Source organism: Chrysochloris asiatica, unplaced genomic scaffold (genome assembly GCF_000296735.1).
Source record: "Chrysochloris asiatica unplaced genomic scaffold, ChrAsi1.0 scaffold00076, whole genome shotgun sequence".
NCBI lineage: Eukaryota > Metazoa > Chordata > Mammalia > Afrosoricida > Chrysochloridae > Chrysochloris > Chrysochloris asiatica.
This window is the reverse complement of record NW_006408594.1, coordinates 3,475,975-3,498,302: the sequence shown is the minus strand read 5'-3', so window position 1 is coordinate 3,498,302 and position 22,328 is coordinate 3,475,975. Positions and strand designations below refer to the sequence as shown.

Below are 22,328 nucleotides of genomic sequence, written 5' to 3'. Positions count from 1 at the left end.
GGTTCCTGGAACCATCAACGGAGAAGAGCAGAGAGTGGGACCCTACCCAGAGAAGCGGTGACACCAGAGATGGAAGCAGAGACAATGACATGGAGAGATGGAGCAACTGGGGACTTTAGACCCAGAGAGGGAGAGGGACTGTGTGCTGATGATGGGCAGGGCGGAGCGGGGGTGCAGGCTTGCAGGATATATCCTTTGGTTGTTTGATGATGCATGAAGGGGATTGTAACCATGGCAATGAAATGATATATGATAGGATGAATGTAAAACTAATGTTCTCCCATGTAAACGATCACATAATTCACAATAAAACATAAAAATAGAAAAGTCAATGACTTGATCAATTTATCTTTTTGTTATTGGTTTGTTCAAGTTTTCTACTTTACTCTGTGTTATTTTAAGTAGGTGGTGTTTTTCTAAACATGTATCCATTTTTCTAGATTTTCAAAGTTATCATAGTATTCTGTTATTATCCTTTTTATTTCTGTTGGTTCTGTTGTGACATCATCCATATCATTTCTTATGTGTGTTTTGCTTCTTCCTCTTTTCTTTGGTTAGATTTGCCAATGATTTGTCCGTTTTATCAATCGTTTCAAAGAACCAACTGTTTGCCTTATTGATTCTTTCTATTACTTTTTCTGTTTTGTGATTCATTTATTTCTGCTCTAATCTTTTTTTTTTTCTCTAGTGATTATAGGCATACTTGGCTGGTCTTTTTCTAATTTCTGGGGATGTTTTGTAAATATGTTGATTTTGGTTAATTCCTTCTTTTTGGGTTTGTGTGTTTATTTTATTGCTATAAATTGACCTCGCACTGCTTTTGCTTTGTCCCAAAGATGTGTTTTTCATTCTCATTTGCTTCAAGGAATTTTACAATTTTGTTGACTTGTCCTATTACCCAGTAACATTGAGGCAGGGTGTTATTCGACCTCTGTGCTTTGATTTTGTTTCCTTGATCTTTCCATTGTTGATTTCTAATGTAATAGCGTTGTGATCTGAGAAGATGGTTTGTAGTATTTTGATGTTTTAAAATTTGAGGTTTGCTCTGTGGCCTAACATATGGTCTATTCTGGAGTCTGTTTTGGCTTAGTGGGGCACATCTTCCTGTAGCTTTTTGAGAAAGGCCACATGACAGGTATATTGTTGGAGACCTTGTATATTTGAAAACGCCATTATCCTGTCTTTTTGTCATTTGTTCCCGTATTTTCTTTAATTAATACTTCAGTTGGTGAAATTCTGGAATGAAAATCAAGTTTGAAAATTATTTTCACTTAAAATTTTGATGGTTCACTGTTAGAGGTAGCACAGTCTACAAAACTGTCCTTACTTGTAGCACCCATTGCATGTTTGGAGTCCCCAAGACCAGACTTCAGTGTGATCATTTGCTGGAAGGGGTGACAACTTACTGAAGGCTCTTGTGTTTATGGTTTCAGGAAACGGTACAGATTCTAATCAACCAAAGGAAGAAATGCGTGCGGTGGAGTCCAGGAGGGTTCCAAATGAGCACCTTCCAGTTGTCCTCTCCTCATGGACTTCTGGACAGTGCTGACTTAAGGAGTCGCCTGTTCAGTTGATCTTTAATTTCCAGGTCCTCCAGATGTAGAGCTCCTACCCTTGGTCTGTAACACTTTTGTTGTTGTTGTTGTTGTTAAGTATCCTCGAGTTGGTTCTAACCCATAGCGATCCTGTATAGGGTTTCTGAGGAGCAGGCTGGTGAGCTTAAACTACCGACCTTGCAGTTCAAACTGACTTTGCAGTCCTGTGCATTAACCCACAGTGCCACACCAGGACTTCAACACTTCGGTAGGTAGAACTAATACCATGTGACTGACATTTAGTCTCTAACCCCTCCAGAGATAGAATGGATACCACATGGCTCCTGTCATAAATCACAGTGTTAGACTGTCTAGTGGCCAATGTCTCCAGGTAAACAAAACAAAACACAACAAAAAACCAAGCTCATTGTCATTAAGTGCGTGATGACTCATGGTGACGCTGTAGGGTAGAGGAAGACTGCCCCCAAAGAGTTTCCAAGGCTGTCAGATAAGCGCTAGACTGATCATCTCAAGGTTGGCAGTTCAAACTCAGCCTCTTCGTGGAAGCTGTCTGCAGGGTCTCTGTGAGTCAGAACCAACTCCACTGCCCTCAAAGTCTTTATAGAAGCGGATTACCGTCTCTTTTTTCCTGTGGAGCAGCTGGTGGGTTTAAACTGCTGAACTTTCAACTAGCGGCCAAGCACTTAACCACGGTGTCAGTAGGGCACTTTTCCAAGGAAAGGCACCCTTTCTCACCAGGCAGTCCCTTCTAGAGACCTAGAGATCACCTCCCGGTTGCTGAGGGCAGTGGCCAGAGCTGTGTAGCGTCTTTGCTACATAGATGGCATGTTCCTTGATCTTCAGCCATCAGTGCTGTTATAGAGAAGTCTGATGCCATTATTATTTGTGATACTTTATAATGTGCTTTATTCTTGATCCATCAGACTTATAGGAATTCTTTTTATTACTGATATTCTGAAGTGTCACGAGGATGACTCTTAGCGTGGGTCTTTGTTTCTTGTGTTGGATCATCAGAGTGAGAGATTCCATGTCTTTCCTCCATGATAGTTTTGCGTGGTGTCTCTTTGATGGGTCCCTGCCCTCCTTGTTGTCTTTGTGATACTCCTTTTGATTATTTACCAGGCCTTTCCCACCCACCTCCCCTGCCCCTGCCCCATCGTTCCTTTCATTTTCACATTCTTCTACTTGGTTTCCAGCTGCTTTGGAATTTCTTACTTATGTTTTGCTTCTCTAAAGCACATTCTTACTTCCTCATTGATCCGTTTGACATTATTTATTTAAGTATGATTTCCACTTTATTTTCTTGCAGGTTAGTTTTTCTTCAGCCTTTAATGACTCAGATCTTTACATGGGCTTTGGTGGAGGTGGTGGGGCAGCACCTGCAGGACTGAATTGGGCTGGGGTGATTGGTCCTTCTGGACCACCTTGCTGTGAATGGTACAGCTCAGTGTTTGTCTTTGGGTACACAGCAGACACAGGTCTTGTAGCCAACAGACTGCGCGTGACCGAGGCCCCTTTTTGGCCCTTCTTGAAAGCCAGAATCCAAGAAAGCTCCTTTTGACATTGCTGTTGTTAAGTGCTGTTGAGTCGGTTCCAACTCATAGTGACCCTGTGTAGGGTTTACTAGGAGCAGCTGGTGGGTTTGAACTGTCGACCTTGTGGTGTGCAGTCCAGTGCTGATCGTCCAGCGCCACACCAAGATGTTATCCTGTTCTCATTTCTCTAATCACTTTGAGGAGGTTGCTTGTGAGAGTCTCTCTCCATCCTGCTCAGGCTTGCTCTCAGATTTCAGAGTCAGATCCTACCACAGGTTCTGAAGAGCTCTGGCTGTGGGTAGGCTTTGTGAACTGGTGGGTTTCCCCGGGCCGTCGGTCAGACAGCAGGCAGGCTGTGTTGAGGACTAGAGGCAGGCCTTTCCTGTGGATCCGTGTAGAGCCGGGACCTCTGTCTCCTGCATGGGGGGCAATATTCGGGGGGCTGCTGGGCTTTGGGATGCATTTATTCTTCAATGTGTCAACATCTCTCATCCCTCAACTCTTCCATCCCGTGCCTAACGACCAACCTTGCCCTTTCTTCCCCTAGGGGAGGCTACTGGAGTTGCTGGGATCAGTGGGGGGTTGGGAAGAGTTTGGAATTGAGTCCATCTGTCTACTCTCTGTAGCTGCGTCCCATCCACCTGTAGCTCCGGCCAGAGGCCCACGTCCTGACCATCGGGCAGTTAACAACACAAATTGGCTCTTTCTTGTCAAGCTCCTTCTGCAGTTCCTTAGAGCCCCACTTCCCACCTCCTACTGACGCTTCTGTCACCACAGCCCCATCTTCCAAACTCGCTGAGACACACTTCTCCTTTGTGGTGATTCCTTTATGGTTCTTTTTTTGGTGGTGGTGGGGGTGTGTGATTTTAGAGTGGAACAGAATTAAGTGTTAATCTTATTTATTACGTTTTCTCCTTTTTATAAACTTTTCTTCCTACATGCTTTTGGTGGAATATTTAGGAAACTAAAGGAGAAGGCACAATTCTGCCATAATAGAACACACAGGCCGAGCAGGTATGGGAGGGAGAGTGGAAGAAGCACACCCACGAATATCTTTCTAGGCTTGATGGAGGATATTAGTACACAAGTATTTACCTTTGCTGTAAATATATCCATGAAAGTGGTTGGAGCAGACATGGGGGAAAATTATCAAGACGTCTTAGACATAACCAGACACCTTGAGGGAATGAGTCATTAGGCTTGGGGGCGCAGGACCATAGTCTCAGTAGACACACATCATTGGATGTAACAGAGCCCACAAAGACAATGTTGTGCATCCTACTTTGGTGAGTAGCAACTGGGGTCTTAAAAGCATGTGAGCGGCCAACTAAAGTGCAAGTATTGGTCTCTCCCTGTCTGAAGGAAGAAAAGTGATGAAAATCAAAGATACATGGAAACAGTTAGTCCAATGAACTAATGGACCACATGAGCATCAGTCTCCACAGCCTGGAGACCAGAAGAACTAGATGGTGCCCAGCATCCACTGCCAACTGCTCTGAAAGGGAGGGATCACATTAGAAGGTCCTGGATAGAGTGGGAGGAAAATGTGGAACAAAAGTCACAATTATAAAAAGACCACACTTACTGGTCAGAGACTGGTGGAACCACCAAGATTGTGGCCCCTTGGTCACCCTTCAGGTGTGGAGCTGAACTCACCCCAGTGGCTCAGTTTTCAGCCAGACAATAGACAGGCTTACAAAGGGAGCAGTGACACTAGGCAGGTACACGTGCCTTAGACAAACCAACCATTCGAGATCCAAAGGGCGAAGCTCAGAGTGGGTAGGAAAGAAGGAGGGCTGGAAGCAGGACACACAGGGTGAAAGTGGGATGGGTGCTGTCCCATTGTGGGGGCTGCAATCAGTGAGATAAAACAAAATGTGTATGAATTGTTCAGTGGAAAACTGATCTGCTATGTATACCTTCATCCAATTCATAAGAAAAAGTTTTGTTTTTTTTATTTAAAAAAAGGTAAAAGTAGAGGAAAGACAATGCCAGACCACCACGGCCAATCATTTTATTTTCTAGACCCGGTCTTTCTATCTGAACCTATCTCTAGTATTTATGTGTAACTTCCTGTCCCCTTACCATAAGCATACTTGCATAACTGACCCTTGTCAGACAAGCCCCACAGCCAATGAGCACCAACCCCATGAAGGGCTTCTTCCGGGGAAAGATCTCCAACCATGTGGGGCCCTCGCTCAGAACAGCCCTGGGCTCATCTTTGGGGCTAGAGGTACAGCAACTGACCCAAGATGCTCTGGGGCTCTGAGTCAGTTTGGACCCACAGGGTTGGAAAAAAACAATCAGAGAAATGAGTTTGGAGGAGCCAGTGATCCCATGGGTGTGCCTAGTGTGTGGATTTGATCCCAGCAGAGGGGGTCTCTTCCGTGCACTGAGTCCCCGCATCCTTTCCCTCCCTCCAGGGATGTCTCTACAACAGTTCTTTACCCTTGCCTTGCTCAAGCACCACTTAGCGCCGGGATGAAGGCTGGAGCCGAGCTGGGTACGAGTTGAGATGGAGGAGGGAATGACATGCCTGCCCCCATGGGCTGTGCCTCAGCTCCCGTCTCCCCCACCCCCAGGTGTTTGACAGCACCCCGGCGGCCTTGGATGGCACAGTGGCAGCTGGAGATGAGATCACCGGTGTCAATGGCAGGTCCATCAAGGGGAAGACCAAGGTGGAAGTGGCCAAGATGATTCAGGAGGTGAAGGTAAGGGCACCGATATTCCAGCCTGCCGGAGGCCCTGCACAGAGAGCTCAAAGGGGGCCAGCCTTGTCTCTCACTGCTTACCTTGTCAGCACACCTGGGTCGGGATCACACACAAGCCCTCCTCAGGCCATCCCTCCTCCAGTCAGTAACTGCGCCTGGGCTCCCGGGCTCCTGCTAGGCTCTGGCCAGAGAGTGGCAATGAGACCACCAGGGCCCTGCACTCTTCGGGCTCCCAGGGGAGCCGACAGGCTGGAGTCTTGCCTCAGGGCCAGCTAGCGTGCCTCCAGTCAGGGACAGTTGTTAAGGACCCTCAAGCCAGTTCTAACTCATACTGCCTTTGTATGAGGTTTCTGAGACTGGAAATCTCTGTGGGGGCTAAAAGCTTCGGTTTTCTCCTGAGAAGCAGTTGGTTGGCTTGAACTGCGATCTTGTGGTCTTACCCTAAAGAGCCACCACGCTCCTAGTCAGGGACAGTAGACATCAGTGTTGGCCAAGCCATGTAGAGCCTGGAAAGGGATGAGAGGGAAAGAGGACCCCCAGCTTCTCATTCCCTGGAGGAACTCATGGACAGTGGGGCTTTCTGAGCTCCCAGGGGCTCCTTGGGGATCCCAGTGGCTCCTAGTTGGGCTGCTCCCCAACCCCGGGCCTCTCTCCCCAGGGACCCTTCCAGAAGTGCAGGCAGCACCCCACAGCCACTCCCAGAAACAAGAATGTTTCCGATGTATCTGACAGAGTTTGCTGATGCTAGCTGGGGAACCAGTACAGTGAACTAAGCTGGAGTCTGTTACTCGTGAATTGAGCTCGGCTGGATGTTTCAGCTCGTTCACCCCATCTGCTCCCACCCACCCACACACCCATCTTCCATGTCCTGAAGGCCTCGCACCAGCACTCCCCTCCCAGTCTGTCTGGCCTTGACACGGACCACCTCCAGCGCTCTTTGCTCTCCGTGCTCCGCCCTGCTCCTGAGTCCTCCCTCCCTGCAGTCCTGCCGCCCCTAGAGCCACAGGACCAACAGTGGAGGGGTTGGGCCTGGGTCTCAGCTACGTGGTCCAGAAGGAAGTGATAAGACACTGTAGACCCAGGTACCACTCTGCTCAGCCTGGGTTTCACCATCGGGCATTACCCGTGGAGCAGAGGAGCCAATCCTGGAAAACGGGATGGTGTCTCATTCGGGTACAGAAAGGGGTTCCGTGGGCCCCTTCCCCTAGGTCTGCTCCCTCACGAGCCCCACCTCTGCTCCTGTCGCACTCTGTCCCTCCTTAATTTGGCCTGTGCTGCCCATGAGAACCAGGGTCCTTGTGCTAACACAGCCTGGACCGTGTGAACACAGGCAGTGCCAGGGCAGGCCTCACAGTCCTGCTTCTTGGTGCTTCGAGCCAGGCCAGACCCCCACCGCGCTGCTGCTCCTTGACCTCTCAGCTACTCTCAGGGCTGGCCCCCCACACCCCCTGCACACACTTTGTTACATTTGGGGAGAGCATTTTACTCCTTCCTTCTGACTCAGAGCTGCACCAGGTCCTGTGGGTGCCCTGCGGGCTCTAATTCCCTTCCTCTTCTGTCTGAGGAGGGATTCAGTGCCCAGCTTGAGGGCCTCAGGGGAGAGTGGTCAGCACAGGTGACACTCCCTGTGACCCTTTCTGGACAATTCCTAGTACACAGTGGCTACCCCAGAGAAGGTCCCGGTAATGCCTGTTTAAAGACTGGAGGGGCTGTTCTGTGTGGGGAGAATGCAGCAAAGGTTTACAGCGGGCCGGGCGCAGGGGCCAGGGCACAGGATGTCAGCCCACGAGACCGTATGCCTCGGGACAGCTGGGACCATGTCCATCCTTGTTCCTGCTGCTTCTCCAGCGCCTGGCCCCTGTGACATGAAGGGCCCTGTCACCGCCCTCCACCCGAGGGGGCCGAATCTGCCATTGCTCCGGTGCCTTACCACAACCCAGGATTCTACCATGACCCCTGGACTGTAGCCAACAGGCCTCGCCAGCCTGGGCCTGGAGGTTAAGGAAACTGTCTTATACTCTTCCTGTCCTGCTCTTCCAGGGGGAGGTGACCATCCACTACAACAAGCTGCAGGCAGACCCCAAACAGGGCATGTCCCTGGACATCGGTAAGCCAAGCCCCAGGCCCCTTCCACCCCTTCCCCCACCCAGAGGAGACCCCGGCCCCTGGCCGATGCTTTGTGACAGCGGTGTGGATGGTGACAGGGCTGAGTTTGCAGCCCTGCTCTGACCTAGTGGATCCAAAAGGACTGGGTACTACTCTCCCTACGGTGGTCCCCCAGGGCCTGCACCTCACCCAGGTCCCTCTGTAAACTTCCAGGGACTCCATTGGTCCTGTGTCCACATTGAATCTGGGTCTGAGTCACTTGTCATTGTGCCCATTCCTTGGATGTAACCTGCTCCCATTGGACTGGGACACCCCAGGAGGGACGGGTCAGCCAGGCTGAGCCAGGCTGCTGTAGACCTCTTGGGTAGCCAGGAGCCAAAACCTCGTACCAGGCCTGGCGAAGCCCTTCCCCTGTTTACCTCCTTTGGTCCTCACCTTCACTGACCTAGGCAGTGATAGGCAGGGGCCCACTGCCCCATACTGGGACACCCCTTGTTTCATAGCTGACCCGAATGCCCAGCCCTAGTTCACTTCGTATGGCTCCCAGTGAGTCGTGCTGAGGCAGGGTTGGGATGGCCTGGGGGCCCAGCCACCAGGTCCACTGTGTGGCTCCCTCCCTGCTGGCCCTAGTGCTGAAGAAGGTGAAGCATCGGCTGGTGGAGAACATGAGCTCGGGAACCGCAGATGCCCTGGGCCTGAGCCGGGCCATCCTGTGCAATGGTGAGTCCACTCCTCACTGCCTTGGCCTTCCTTAGCCCTGGCCACTAAGCCACAGCGGGCTCCCCTGGACATCCCCTGGACAGGCCCACAGCTGTCAGCTCAGCCGTCCTCAGTCCTCAGCCGTGTCCGAGGCACAGCAGGGAGACCGAGGTGCAGATGGGAGCCAGGAAAGGTAGAACTGGGCTGGCCTGTGGGACTGGGCCTTCCCCTGTCCCTGCTGCTGTCTTCTCATCAGACCACAGACCCTCCCAATCCCCCCCAGCCCCTCCCACTGCTCCTGGACCGTCCCGCTCAGCCCCGCCTTTCTCTAGGAGGTGACGCAGCTGCACTGTCCTCTCAACTCTGTCCAGGGCTCCAGGGTGGCTGCCCACCAGGAGGCAGGAGGACAAGGCGTGTACATGCGTGTCACCCAGGGGGCCAGTAGAACAAGGTCCGGCTGTGCTGTCTGCCCTCACGCTTTTGCTGTGTGGAACATCGATATAAACACCTCCATGAAGTGGCAGCTCCGCTGCGCACACACACCAGTGCTTTATTGGCTGCGGTGGGGGTGGGGGTGGGGCCTGCGTGCGCTCCAAATGGTACAAAAACGGTGGTTGCTATTTTCAGCCTCTCGGCCTATCAATCCCTGTTACTGTAGTTACCACACGTGGAGATGGAATTAGAACGAGTGGTTGTGTTTTTTCCCCAAACCTTACAATTTCCCCAGCCTTAAATAGGATTGCTAAAATTGAAACTGTCATGATGTCCCATGATCCAGCTAAAAACAACAGTGCAGCACTTATGTGGCTCTGACCCTGCAGGCTGGCTGGGCACCAGGGTGAGGGTGAGCTGGGGCATGGAGGCCAGCCAGGGAGAGCAAGGCTTCCTGAAAACCCCAAGGTGCACCCTTCTCCCAGAGCCTGAGCCTTCCCTACCCGTCCCCCAGCCCCCTCCTGTGCCCCAGCCCAGACCTAGACTTGGCCTCCCCATACCCTTCCTCCACCCTGCTCAAAAGTCCCTATCAAGGTCAGCACACGGGACAGTGTGGCAGGAACAGTCCCTGGCTGTGTGGTGTGGACACGCCACTGTATTCTCTGTCCCTTGGCTTGCTCAGTGAATGGGGGCGGGGTCCCTTCCCCAAAGGCTGCTTTGAGTATCAGCATGAGGCATTTGTGAGGAAGCATCTGAGAGGCCCTCCAGCCGCCTCAGTGTTCTTGTGGGGAGGTGGGGTACAGAGTGAAGGGACAGCCCCAACCCACCTGCCCCACATTCTCTGGGATGGAAAAATATGGTGACCAGGGCCTCCCTCCTGTGTGAGCCCTTCCGCGAAGTCCTGTGTGAATCTCTCTCCTCCCCACATGGCACTCTCCCTTCTGAGAAGGCCCAGCGTCTGTGCTTGCGACCACATATGGCCGGCGCTAATGATGTTCCTGTCTTCTCCTTTCTGTGTCTGGCTGCTTTGTTAGATAGAGTGAGGGTGGGCTTACTGCCAGGGGCTTCATTCTGCTCTCCTCAGGAAGATTTTGGTTTGGGGGCTTTTCATTCAACATTGCAAGTTCCCGAATTACCATCAGCATCTGCTCCCTTAAGGGGCCCCGATGAAGCAGTAGGTGAAATGTGGGCTGCTCACCATAAGGCTGGTGATTCAAATCTACCAGCCTCTCTGTAGGGGCAAGAAGAGGTAGCCTGTGTCCTCGAGTTGCTCCTGTGAGCCCTAAGGAGTAGCTTGACTCTGTTTTGCAGTGTTACTGTGAGTCGGAATTGACTCAATACATTGGGAGTCTTGGGGGGCTATCTGCACCTTCTATTTGCCCTGCTGGTTATGTGGGCTACTCTCCGAAGGCCCTAAGAGCAGCCCTGCCTATCCCCCACTCACCTCTCATTTGGGTGTCCTGAGCTATTTACAAAATAGCTTGGCACCCACCTGACCCCGAGGTCCTGGGAGCCAGGTTTGTGGGGGGCCACCGCTCCCTGTCCGGACCTGGCTCAGCCACTTGTCTCTGGGCTCCCTGCAGATGGGCTTGTCAAGAGGTTGGAGGAGCTGGAGCGGACTGCCGAGCTGTACAAAGGTGACCAGGGGCGTGAAGATGGGGGCAGTGGGGACCAGGATGGCAGCCTAGCATGTTCTAGGGCCTGCGGGCTGGGGGTCCAGACGAGACCTACTCCTTTTTGCTTAGAGGAGTAGCACGTGCCCAGATAATGGTACCAGCAGCATAGTGAGGCACCAGAAGCCCCCTCCCTGAGAGCTAAAGCCTGTGCCCTGGGATCACCTGTGGACTTTGATGTCCTGGTCCCCTGTCTGCTGGGGCACCTCAGGGTGGGGCGGGGCCAAGTCAGGGAAGCCAGCCCAGAGAGGGCTTCAGGTGAGGCCTGGGGCTGGAGATGGTGCCATCAGTCCTGGGTGGGGTCTCTCCACAGGGATGACAGAGCATACCAAGAACCTCCTCCGGGCCTTCTACGAGCTGTCCCAAACACACCGGGGTAAGGACGTACCCGGCCCTGCCCACCAGCTGCCTGGCCGCTGCCTTGCACAGTGGCTCTTAGTATCCCCATCCTCTTCCCTTTTTTTCTTCCTCCCAAGTATCCTCCAGGGGGGTAGGCTTCCCTGAGGTGGGCCCCTTGGGCTCTCACAAGCCTGGCCTGCATCCAGGGTGGGCAGACTTGGTTCTTGCAGGTCACAAGCAATGTGGACGGTGCCTCTGAGGGTACACTACACGGAAGTCAGTCACCCGCCTAACCCCCTCCATCGTACACCCTGCACTGGTCTCTGTCCACAGGGTGGGGTAGAGTGGGCTGGTGGGGGACACACGAGACGACAGGTAGAGTGAGAGTTGTCGTGGGGCCCAGTGGCTCATGTGGTCTGACCTGTGTGCACTACCACTGACAGAATGCAAGGCCCTCCCTAGCCTGCTTCTATCCCATAGGCTGGCCAGGGTGGGCAGCACTTTGCCAGACAGAGGAAGTGACCACATGGCTCCAAAGGGCTTCAGATTCCCAGACCAGTGCTCTGTCATCAGACAAGGCTGCCTCCCCAAACCTTGACCATGCCGTGTCTGTAGACTGGTCACTCTGAGGAAGACCACCTCCCTCAGGGGTGTAGACCCAGCCTCTAAGGAGTATAGCTTCAGATCCCTCAAAGCATAGACCCACCTCCCATGGAGTGTAGACTCGAATCCTTGGGATGTAGACCCTGCTCCCATGGAGTGTAGACTCGGATCCTTGGGATGTAGACCCTGCTCCCATGGAGTGTAGACTCGGATCCTTGGGATGTAGACCCTGTTTTCATGGAGTGTAGACTGGGATCCCTTGGAATGTAGACCCAGCTCCCTCAGGGCAGGGATGGGGGTGGGCGGTGGACTTTGTACAGGCCTTGGCTCTCAGCCTGCCAGGTCACCAGCCCTAATTCTCCCTTGCAAGCCCCCGATGTCTCCATTAGAGGGCTCTGTAGGGATGGCCTTCAAGGCAGACTTGTTGTGCAGCCTTTGGGGACGTGTTCTCTGTGATCGGGGTACGGGAGCCCCAGCCAGCCGCCAGTGAAGCGTTTGTGAAGTTTGCTGATGCTCACCGTAGCATTGAGAAGTTTGGCATCCGACTGCTGAAAACCATCAAGCCGGTAGGTGACATCACGTATGCCTGGGCTCAGCATGTAAGGGTGGAGAGGGGACAAGGAGATGTGCAGGAATACTGTGTTGGAGTTAGTTACCCACCGACCCCGGCTACCCTGGGTTAGCCGCCCTCCTCCTTGGGCCGCAGTGGGAACTCCTGCTGGCTCATGGCCTGACTTTACCTGTGAGCGGCAGGTGACCGCCTTCTGCTTTCAGAGTCCTCATCTTTGAAGTGGACAGGACTCTTGAGTTCCCTGGGGGGTGCTGACACATCAGTGTCATTGTTTCGTCACCTTGGTCTAGTCCAGCCACAGGGGTCTTAGGATCCACACACCCCTCCCTCCTCTCCCTTCCAGATGCTGACAGACCTGAACACGTACCTCAACAAAGCCATCCCCGACACCCGCCTTACCATCAAGAAGTACCTGGATGTGAAATTTGAGTACCTGGTGAGTGGTCTGTGGGCCTCAGGGAGGATGGGGTCTGGCCTGTGGGTCTGAGCTGATCCTGGGGGTTTGGGGCTGGCCCACTAGCAGCATGAGCAGGGCCCAGGTCTCCCAGTATGCTGGGCTGGTGTAGGAGGTGCCCAGGGAATCCAGCTGCAGTGTAGACCCTGCCCGGCTGCCCTGAGGAGCCTCTAGGAGGCTGAGTACCCAGTTGGCAGGGGCCTCCCTCTGGTCCTCTCTGAACCTTAGACGTAGACTAGGTGAGTGGTGGGAAACTGGGTGCTAAGGGATGTTGATGAGTTTACATTTAAATGACAATTCTGTGGTCAAGAGAAGTTGAGAAAAATGCTGTCCTAACCACTCAGGGGTACCTTAGCTGCAGGCCTTGTCAGAGCCTTTGACGGGCCTGGCACCCATGGCTTCAAGGGTCTTCCCAGTGCACCTGACCACGGAGCCTCCCTTCTCCAGAGCAGCTCTTAGGACTGGAGTTTGGCAAATCCTCAGGCCCTCCCTTCTGCCACCCCACTCGGGCCCCCCAGAACAAGATCCACTCATGCTTCTATGGCCTGGCCCCTCCTGGGGTGGCCTGGGGTGCAGTGTGGGGACATGGGGGTGAGTCCAGGAAGCTGGAACCCTCTGACCCTGCCTGTCCGCAGTCCTACTGCCTGAAGGTGAAGGAGATGGACGACGAGGAATACAGCTGTGTGGTGAGTATGCGGGGCTCCCCAGGACCCCCGGAGTGCCCCTAGCCTGGCAAACTGGCTGGATCTTTGTACCCTGCCCTGCTGTGGGCCCTGCTGCCTCTCTCAGTCCTCAGAGGTGCCTCTTCTTCATTCTTGTCTTCCCGGGTGCAGCCTAAGGTGGCAGGGCTGGGGGTCGTAAGGTCGTTCTTTTCTCCCTCCAAAGCTATTGCTTCCAACCAGGAGCCAGGGTGGCCTTGAGAGGCTGGTGTGCATGCAGGGTGTGAGCGGGTGGCCCAGCAGAGCTCACTGATGTATTACCCCCAACCCCCAGGCCCTCGGGGAACCCCTGTACCGAGTGAGCACAGGTAACTACGAATACCGCCTGATCCTGCGCTGCCGCCAGGAGGCCCGCGCCCGCTTCTCACAGATGCGCAAGGATGTGCTGGAGAAGATGGAGCTACTGGATCAGAAACACGGTGAGCAGGGGCATCGGTCCTGCCATCCCGAGCATGCTGGGCTGGGCACCCCAACTCAGAGATGGGGCGACAGACCCTGAGGGCTAAAGCCACTGCCGAGGTCCCAGTCCTGGCAGAGCTGGGGGCCGAGGGAGGCTGGCAGCCATAGTCACGGCATGCGGGCCTGCCTCCCTCCCCAGTCCAGGACATCGTCTTCCAGCTGCAGCGTCTCGTGTCCACCATGTCCAAGTACTACAATGACTGTTACGGCGTGCTGCGTGGCGCCGACGTCTTCCCCATCGAGGTGGACCTGGCGCACACCACGCTGGCCTACGGCCCCGCACAGGAGGACTTCACCGATGGGGAGGATGAGAATGAGGACGACGTCGACACAGCAGCTGGAGAGCTGTCCCGGAACACGCGAGGGGCTGCTGGGCCCCTGGACAAGGATGGAAGCTGGGGTGGCTCCTGAGTGCCCCATGGGGTGTGGCTCTGGGGGCAAGGGTGAGTGGGCGGATAGGGGGCGTGGGACAGGGCTGCCGGACCACAGGGTGCCGCATAAAGGCCTGCTGGCTTGGGTCGCCTGCCTCCCTGCTCCTCTGTCCTAGCACACTGGCCTGGGACACTGGCCCGCTGGCCTGCCTTGCCCCTTCCCATCTGTGGGGACCTGGTCTTTGGACCTGTCTTAGGAAGGAGAGGGCCGAGTGAAGAGGGGCTGGAGGAGGCATGAAACCCAGGATCATCCTTGTGGGTCACCTTCGCTGGTCCCACCTGGAACCTCCAGGAGTGGGAGAATGAGGGTGGGTTGCTGAGGTCACGACCAGCGTCTCCTGCCCCCCCAGTCCTCACACCTTGGCGGCCTTTATTTATTGTGTTCCCCGAGCTCCGCCGCCTCTCTGGGGAAGGCTGGGCACGGAGCTGTATTTAATAAACACAAACCCGGATGGAGCCGGCTCTTTACATTGTCCTCACACCTCCTGTCCCTTGACCTCCCTGCGTCGACCTCCACACTCATGAGTGCGGGCGGGGGGTGGGGGGGCACTGACAGGCTTTCACTAGAGCCGTTTATTCCTCACCACGGCTCAGCGACACTGACACTGTCATCCCCTTTACAAATGGGGAAATTGGAAGCAAAATCTCTTGCTCAAGGCCACACCAGGTGCAGCGGCTAAAGTGGGATTTGAACTCAGATCTGTGAGGTTCAAAAGGCTTGACTTTTCCATTTGTTCCTGAAGCTTCCAGCTGTGTGGGGCTCTTTACTGCCTTCCCTCATGGACCCTTCAGTGCTGCTGCCTGTGAAGTAGCCTTTACTGGGAGGCCAAGACAGATGCTGGGGAGGGTGCCCCAGCCACTCCAGCTGTGCCTGCTCTGCCCTGGGCCCTGGAGACACTGGGTGGCCATGTGCCCTGCTCAGCCTGGGGTGGTCCAGGCAGCCACATGATTATTACCGGGCCCCTTTCCTCTCTCGGAGTGTCTCTGAGTGGACAATGAGTCCAGTGATCATCTGAGGAGGTGTGAAAGATCTGAGAGGTGGGCAGATTAGGGTGGAAAAGACAAGTGTTTATTAGTGTTGCGTGTACAGGTTCTGGGCAGAAACCAAATGAGGGGTCTCAGGCAGGATTAGTGGCCTGGGGAGGCTGTCTACTCAGAACCACCAGACAGACTGAGCTACCTCTCTGAAGGGGGCAGTGCAGGGTGGCCAAGGACAGCCTGGACCAGAGCCTCAGTCGCCCTGTCTGTGAAGTGTGGACGGTGTATCCCCCTCATCAAGAGTAAATGAATTCACAGTTGTAATGGGCTTAGTGTGGGCTGCCACCAAGGAAGCACTGAGGATGTGTTTGTTCAGACGGTGACCTGCTGGGGTCGCTCTAGAGTCTGGGAGCTGCCGGAGCGGTGGGCAGCAGTGTCACTTCAGTGTCTGTGAGGAGCCGCCTAGAAGTCCTTGCTGGGGCCGCTCCCCACAGAAGGCACAGAAAGGGGCTCGTCAGTTTATCAATTCCTGGAACACAAATCAGTACAGAGGGAACAGAGCTGCACCTGCATTTTGGAATCCAGAAAACCAAAGTGCAAGAGAGGACAAGCCCCTTATCGCCCTGGTGGGGGAAGCAGAGGCAGGGACAACAGGGTGACCAGGCTGTCCACAGAGCCACAGTACGCCACCTCCCAACACCCCGGGGAGTTTGTCCCCTAGAAACTGAGAAGACCTGGAGCTCAGCTGGGGTGCTCGCTTAGGAAGGTGGGGGCTATGGTGACCATGCAGAAGCAGCAGAACCAATGCCGTTCCTGCCACCAAGCCCGCCACGGGACACTTATTCACTCCATTGCCAGTGTGTGAAAGAGGCTCCGGGCTAGGGAGGGTTCAGCCCCCACCCCGCGGCCTTTCCCTCTGAGCAGCCCCCAGCCCTGAGCTGCATCTGCTGCCCACCCTCTGTCCGTACGTCAGGTCACTGAGAAACCTCGGAGCTTCAGGGAACAGCTTGGGGCTGTGCCTGCCATGAGCCCACCCCTTGAGGCTCCCGACCCTCACTCCTGACGTACTGGGAACCCCACTCATAGACAGTCCACTGTGGGAACTCATCCCCCCTTCTCTCTAGCAGACCTGATAGAATCCTTGGTAATGTGACCAATTTTAATCATAGAATACTATGTGATAAACAGAACTGTAAATTGCTTAAATATAATCTTTCTTAAAGCATGAACACAATTATTTTTACCACATTTTTTCGACATTGAATTGCATTACATTAGTAACTGAGCAGAAGCCATTACATTAGTAACTGAGCAGAAGCCATTTAAATTTCTCTCCTTTACTAACTACTTCATTCTAAAAAGTGTTGACATAGGTTCACAAATACTAATTACTGCAACATTGTAGCTAAAACACCAGGAAATTTGACAAAATCAGCAACTATAAAAACTCCGGCAGCAATTTCAACCACAGTTTGTGTTTGTAGCACCTGCAGACGAAGCAGGTGATTGGAAGCATCACTGTAATGGGCCATTACGGACAGCGCTGATGGGAGTGCGTCAACTAGAAGGTTCAGAAAGGAAATCGGCAGAGTGGTAGCCATGTAGGTACACTGCGACAAGTAAGCTGGGCTTCTGGAAAATGCTTTTGTTATTGTTAACTGCAGGTATATTTTATGAAAATTCATTTCTGCTGGAGGTGGTTCAAGCTCACCAGCTGCTCCTCGGAAACCCTGTACAGGGTCGTTATGGGTCAGAATCGACTCGATGGCACTTAACAACAACTGTTAAGTGCAGTCAAGTTGGTGGACTATAGAGAGGCATTTTCAGTTTCACCTGGAATGATCCATGCCCCTGTAACCCCCTTGTCACACCACTGCCCAGATGTCCCTCGCAGATGCCCCCCTACCAAGCAATGGAAGCCCAGGGCACCAGAAGAGAAGTGGCCGTTTTAGCTGAGCTCTGAGATTGTTTCACATGGCCCGACCCTGTCTGTCCACAACCCACTTCACTGAGTGGGAGGCAGGGCCGCCATGGTCCACTGGGTGAGGGAGGGAGGTCTCTGGAACCAGTCTGGAACCTCAACTCGGACCCCAGGGTGGTCACCTCAGACCAGCCTCCCAGTGCACCAAGTCCTCCCGGGGCAGTGGGGCTCTGAGAGGGGGAACCACCTTCCAGAAGCCACCCAGCCATCCTGCTACTGTTCCGAGTGCTGCACCGGCTTGGGGTTTGGCCCAGCATCCAGCTTGGCACCTGCCTCTGCCTCACGTTCCGTGGGCCTGGTCTGGGGGCTCTGTACCTCCAGGGGCTCAAGGCTTTCAAACTTTGCTGCCCTGATAGGCAGGGTCTCAGTGTCCCCTTCAGCCTCAGCATCTTCAGTGTCACTGACCCCCATCCTCAGCATCTGGGCCAGGTAGGAGGTCCTGAGAGCCACGCAGGCCATGGTAGGTGGCAGTGGCCATGGAGAGTCCTGCGGGGACACCTCAGAGCCGGCCAGGGAGAAGATGATCTCGTAATTCTTCAGCACGTCCACAAGATGGCCTGGGGGTGGGGGGTGGGGAGGACGTACAGCAGTAAGGCCTGTGGATCTGCTTCATCTCCCCACATCATTTGCCCAAGGAGGGGTCTGCCATTTGAGTCCTTAAAATGTCACTGCTCCTGTCTAGACCTCATTCATTGTGAGGTGATACTGGGCCATTGGTGAGGCCCTGTGGGGTGGGGTGGCGCATTGGGCTCAGCCCTGCTCTCTAGGGGACTTTCAGCTCTTACTCTTCTCATTTTCTCCCTGGTCCCAGGAGGCCCATGAGCTGGGAAGAGACAGCACATCTGTTCTTTATTTTCCAAGTTTTCTATCACACAAGACTTTCATAATCAGGAAAAACCTCTTCATTGTAAATACTTTTCCCTGACGTGTGGTTCCTTTGGGCTCTATCCTCACAGCCAGCTGGGAGCCCTGGGTGGACATCTCTGTGGCCTAGGGCTCTCCCACCTGAGTCCCTGGGAGGAATACTTCCCGAAACCTGCCACAGCCTGGTCACTGCCTGCCAGTGGGCCTTCCCACACTCAGTCATATGTTGTCTTACTCACTCCCACTGCTACCGAGTTGATTCCTACTCTACTTAGTAGAACTAACGGCTCTTCAGGGGTTCTGAGACTATAAATCTGTATAGAAGCCGATAGCTTATGTACTTCGAGGAGCCGTTTGAACCTCCAGTCTTGTGGTCAGCAGTCCAACCTTAACCCACGGCACAGCCAGGACTCCGTCCACCCTGTCTCTGTCGAGTTGGTTCTGACTCATAGCGACCCAGGTGCGGCTGATGGATTTGAACTGCCGACTTTGCAGTTAGCAGGCCAGTGCGTATCCTACAGAGCCACACCAGGATTCCATGGTGTTTTAGTGTGATAAATCATACTGGCTTCTTCCCTTCTTCCCTGCCCTTTAGGTCCACCTCAGGTCAAATGAGAACCCAGAAAATGGATCCCTGAGCCTCTGGGGGAGAAAGCGGGGGCTGTTTCTGAAGCTTTTGGTGGTGGGCTTTGGGTTCCCCCACACTCTAGCTCAGGGTCTTTGCTGTCAGACCTGTCAGGTGAGATGACAAGTGACGACAGGCTCAGGAGCCCAGGCCACAAAGGCAGCCTCTCGGTCATCCGTCCACCACGGAGCCTGAGCGCCGCCCTGTCTGGCTGAAAAGGCAGGTCTCACTGTTGTGGACAAACTGCACTTGGCATCAGTCCTGTCTGCTGGTGGCAGGAATCGGATGGCCGTGTGTCCTCCCTGGCCTGGAGAGTTTGGCGCAGATTGTGCTCATTATAGGGGCCCCTTTCACACTCCGAGTGTCCCTGTGTGACAGTAAATTCTGTGATGGTCTGAGGAGGGAGCTGCCTAGTGAGGTCTGAGACGTGGGCAAAGTCCAAAGTGGAAAAACAAACAAAAACAAGTTTTCTGCTTATTAGCATTGAGTGGCAGGTCAAATTGGGTTTTCAGACAAGACTGGGAATGCTGAGGGAAGGAAGGGCTGTCACCAAGAGTGCACAGGAGACCATAGGCCACACCTGTATGGGAACACTGTTCCAAATACCCTGTGCTGGCTCCTATTGGGTCCCACCCTGACCACAAGATTTCCTGGTCCTTGTGTTGAAACCATCAGCACCTTCCCGTCTTCTCGCTGTCACCCACTGAGAACCCCACTCTAGGCCTGGTCCCAGGCCATGCCCCTATCCCTATTTCCCTTTGAGGCTGGGAGTCCACAGTTCTAACTTAGGGACTGTAACATGCACTAATCTGCATGTGAGCATCTGTGCTTCACATTCCTGTCTGAGAACTGCTTGAGGTGGGGCTAACTGGCCATACGGGTGGGTCCTCCACCCAATGGACTTCCCTTGGACTTAGGAGCCCTAGGCGGCGCCACGCCTCCTCCCGCGGGGCCCACCGGCAGAGGGTGGTCCGATGAGCACCGCCACAGCCTCCACACGCAGCAGCAGGCCCAGCGCGCTAGGGAAGCAGGGCGCCCACCATGCCGTAAGAGAGCCCGAAGGCTACGCAGAAGGCCACCAGGGCGCCGTAGGAGCGCGCGCTGCCTATGTCGGTGAGCCCGTTGGCCAGCAAGGCCAGGCTGAAGAGGTAGGCGACGTACAGCTGTAGGCTCCCCAGGCCCGCCAGGGCGCCGCACGTCGGCCGCGCCACGATGTCCATGAAGCCCCCGATGCACAGCAGGAAGGTGGCGTCGGCGTCAGGCACTCCCGAGTCCTTGGCGTAGTTCACCAGCAGGATGACAGGCACGAAGCGCCATCAGGAACTTGGTGACCACGTACACGACGAAGGCGGGCTCGGCGCACATGGCCACGTCCAGTGGGCGGTGTCGGATCCGGCCGCCAGGGGGCGCGTCGCCCAGGCGCAGCCCGGCGCCGCCCGCTTCCACCTCCTCCGCGGTGACCCTGATGCCGGCTGGGCGCGGTCCAGGAGGCGGCAGCATGAAGGCGCCGCACGCGCAGCAGTGCCCCAGGTGGCCCCCCGAGCAGCAGAAAGCCCCCGTGCCAGTCGAAGTGCTCCAGCAACCTCTGACCCAGTGGCTACAGCGCCTACAGGAACATGGGGCAGCACGCCTTCGCCAGCCCATTGGCCAGAGGCTGCCTGCGCTCTAAGTACAGCCCAAGCGTGATGAGCAAGCGCTGGACGTTGAGGGCCAGAACCAGGGGAAACTGAACCCGGAACTTGGAGGACCGTCACTCGGGGAAAACTGGGGCTGGTGGTCTCTAAGTCAGGACACCCCGTCCCCCAGTCTGCCCCACATGGGAGGAGAGTGGTGGGCACCCTCACCTGTGAGCACTCCAGCGGTCAGGTACAGCTCCAGGAGGTGCGTGGTAAGGGAGGCCAGGATCATGCCTGCCGAGGCCCACAGCCCACCCACCAGCATCACCGAGCAACAACCAAAGCGGCTCACAAGGATGCTGGACACGGGCAGGGCCTGTAGGCAGGGCAAGGTGGTCACTGCAGCCGGACCAATCTTCTCTCAGGCGGACACCGGGCTCCAGGCTTTGTGCCTCCTCAAATGGTTAGGGTTACCCCTGGTTCAGGGACCCACAGGGCAGTATCTGGCCAAGTCACACAGCTGGTGGGGACAGATCAAGGAGACAGTACCCTGCAAGAGGTCAGGTAAGGAACATGACCTGGCCAGAGCCCATTCTCCTGAGCCCAAAGGAGGAGGAGCACACGCCATTCCACTGTATTTATATTCACAGACTCCAAGTCCCCAGGGGGCACAGCTGAAGTCCCCACTGGGATGCCTTGGCAGGTTTTCCCCCTAGGGCTGGCTCAGTGACCAGAGGTGGGTAGGGTGAGAACTCTAGATCAGAGTGGTGAGGAGAGCAGGGTTTTCTTGACCTGTTTCCCCACCTGTAAAATGGGTGACCAGGGTATGTTGGGCAGGAATGGAGGGGCCCTGTGGGCTGGCCAAGCTTGGACACTGTCTTCTCCCTCCCAGGCTAAAGTTTCCTGGGGTTTCTGCCCTCTCTAGGGATTCTCAGGGGCTGGTGCTCCCCAGTCCTGATTGTGGGCAGCAGGGAAGGGCCAGAGGGGGCGCTGACCAGTGCCGTAGAGCATGGCCAACGTGATGGATGACACCCAGGCTGTGTCGTTGTAGCCGGCACCAACGTTGGTCATGAGCGCATGGAAGAAGACACTCATGGCCTTGGGGAAGCCATAGGCGAAACCGGTGACCATGAAGCAAGTGCCCAGCACAGCACAGCCCCAGCCACCGTCCGGAAGACCCATCGCTGCAGTCTGTACTGGGGGAGGGAGAAATAGGGGTACAAGAGGAACCTGGAGGTGGGGGGGGGGCGGGGATGCAAGAGGGACCAGAGTAATGGTGTAACCCAGACGAAGTAGGAGACCCAGGGTGGAGTAACAAAGGCTACCCAGGCCAGCCCTGCTCAGGCATGGAGCCAAGAGGGGAAACCCAGGTAGGCATCTCCTAAGGGCATTTGGATGGGAAAGAGGACTATAGGAGAAGGGTAGTAGGGAGTCATTCCTGCCTCAGACTTGACTTTTGGAAGGCACTTCTTGCAGGAGTGGGTCCTGTGAATGTGAGAGCCTCAGAGATGCATAGGGACCCATGTCCCCAGTATGCACGTACGAGGGCCTCAGCACAGGGAATGAACACAGGAGGGCTTGTAAAATATAACTATCTGGGTGGAAGTTACTTTTTTCTTGTCTGTATGATCCTGATTTTTCTCAGAGTAATAAAGAATGACTTGTGCGTGTCATCAGACCTTGAAAATATCCCACCTGAATTTAGAGATCATCTGAAGAACAGATTTGATACATCAGACACTAAAGACGAAAGACCAGAAGAGTTGGGGGATGACATCAAGAACAGCATACAGGTAGAAAGCAAAAGGTTAAGAAGCCAAGAAAGAAGGGAAAGACCAAAATGGATGTCAGAAGAGACTGAAACTTGCTCTCCAGTATAGAGATGTTAAAGCAAATGGAAGAAATGAGGAGGTTCAAGAGCTGAACAGAAATTTTCAAAGGTCAGCTCCAGATGCCAAAGTCAAATATTATAACAA

The 22,328-nt window shown here is 54.4% G+C and overlaps 2 protein-coding genes across 2 annotated transcripts in view; one reads left to right on the top strand and one right to left on the bottom strand.

The window, feature by feature from the left end:
- The window catches only part of PICK1 (protein interacting with PRKCA 1), a 29,768-nt gene extending 15,360 nt beyond the window's left edge, over positions 1–14,408 (top strand). The window contains exons 4-13 of the mRNA XM_006865194.1: positions 5,674–5,802; positions 7,843–7,909; positions 8,539–8,628; positions 10,623–10,676; positions 11,026–11,088; positions 12,087–12,220; positions 12,569–12,661; positions 13,315–13,365; positions 13,673–13,817; positions 13,997–14,408. Of these exons, the coding sequence (XP_006865256.1) occupies positions 5,674–5,802; positions 7,843–7,909; positions 8,539–8,628; positions 10,623–10,676; positions 11,026–11,088; positions 12,087–12,220; positions 12,569–12,661; positions 13,315–13,365; positions 13,673–13,817; positions 13,997–14,268 (1,098 nt within the window). The 3' untranslated portion in view covers positions 14,269–14,408. The remainder of the gene's footprint in view (positions 1–5,673; positions 5,803–7,842; positions 7,910–8,538; positions 8,629–10,622; positions 10,677–11,025; positions 11,089–12,086; positions 12,221–12,568; positions 12,662–13,314; positions 13,366–13,672; positions 13,818–13,996) is intronic.
- A 3,052-nt stretch (positions 14,409–17,460) lies between these two features.
- Positions 17,461–22,328, bottom strand: part of SLC16A8 (solute carrier family 16 (monocarboxylate transporter), member 8) — an 11,002-nt gene continuing 6,134 nt past the window's right edge. The window contains 9 exon segments of the mRNA XM_006865269.1: positions 17,461–17,655; positions 17,657–17,739; positions 17,742–17,804; positions 19,694–19,764; positions 19,766–20,047; positions 20,049–20,275; positions 20,277–20,462; positions 20,573–20,723; positions 21,347–21,548. Coding sequence (XP_006865331.1) covers positions 17,461–17,655; positions 17,657–17,739; positions 17,742–17,804; positions 19,694–19,764; positions 19,766–20,047; positions 20,049–20,275; positions 20,277–20,462; positions 20,573–20,723; positions 21,347–21,548 — 1,460 coding nt within the window.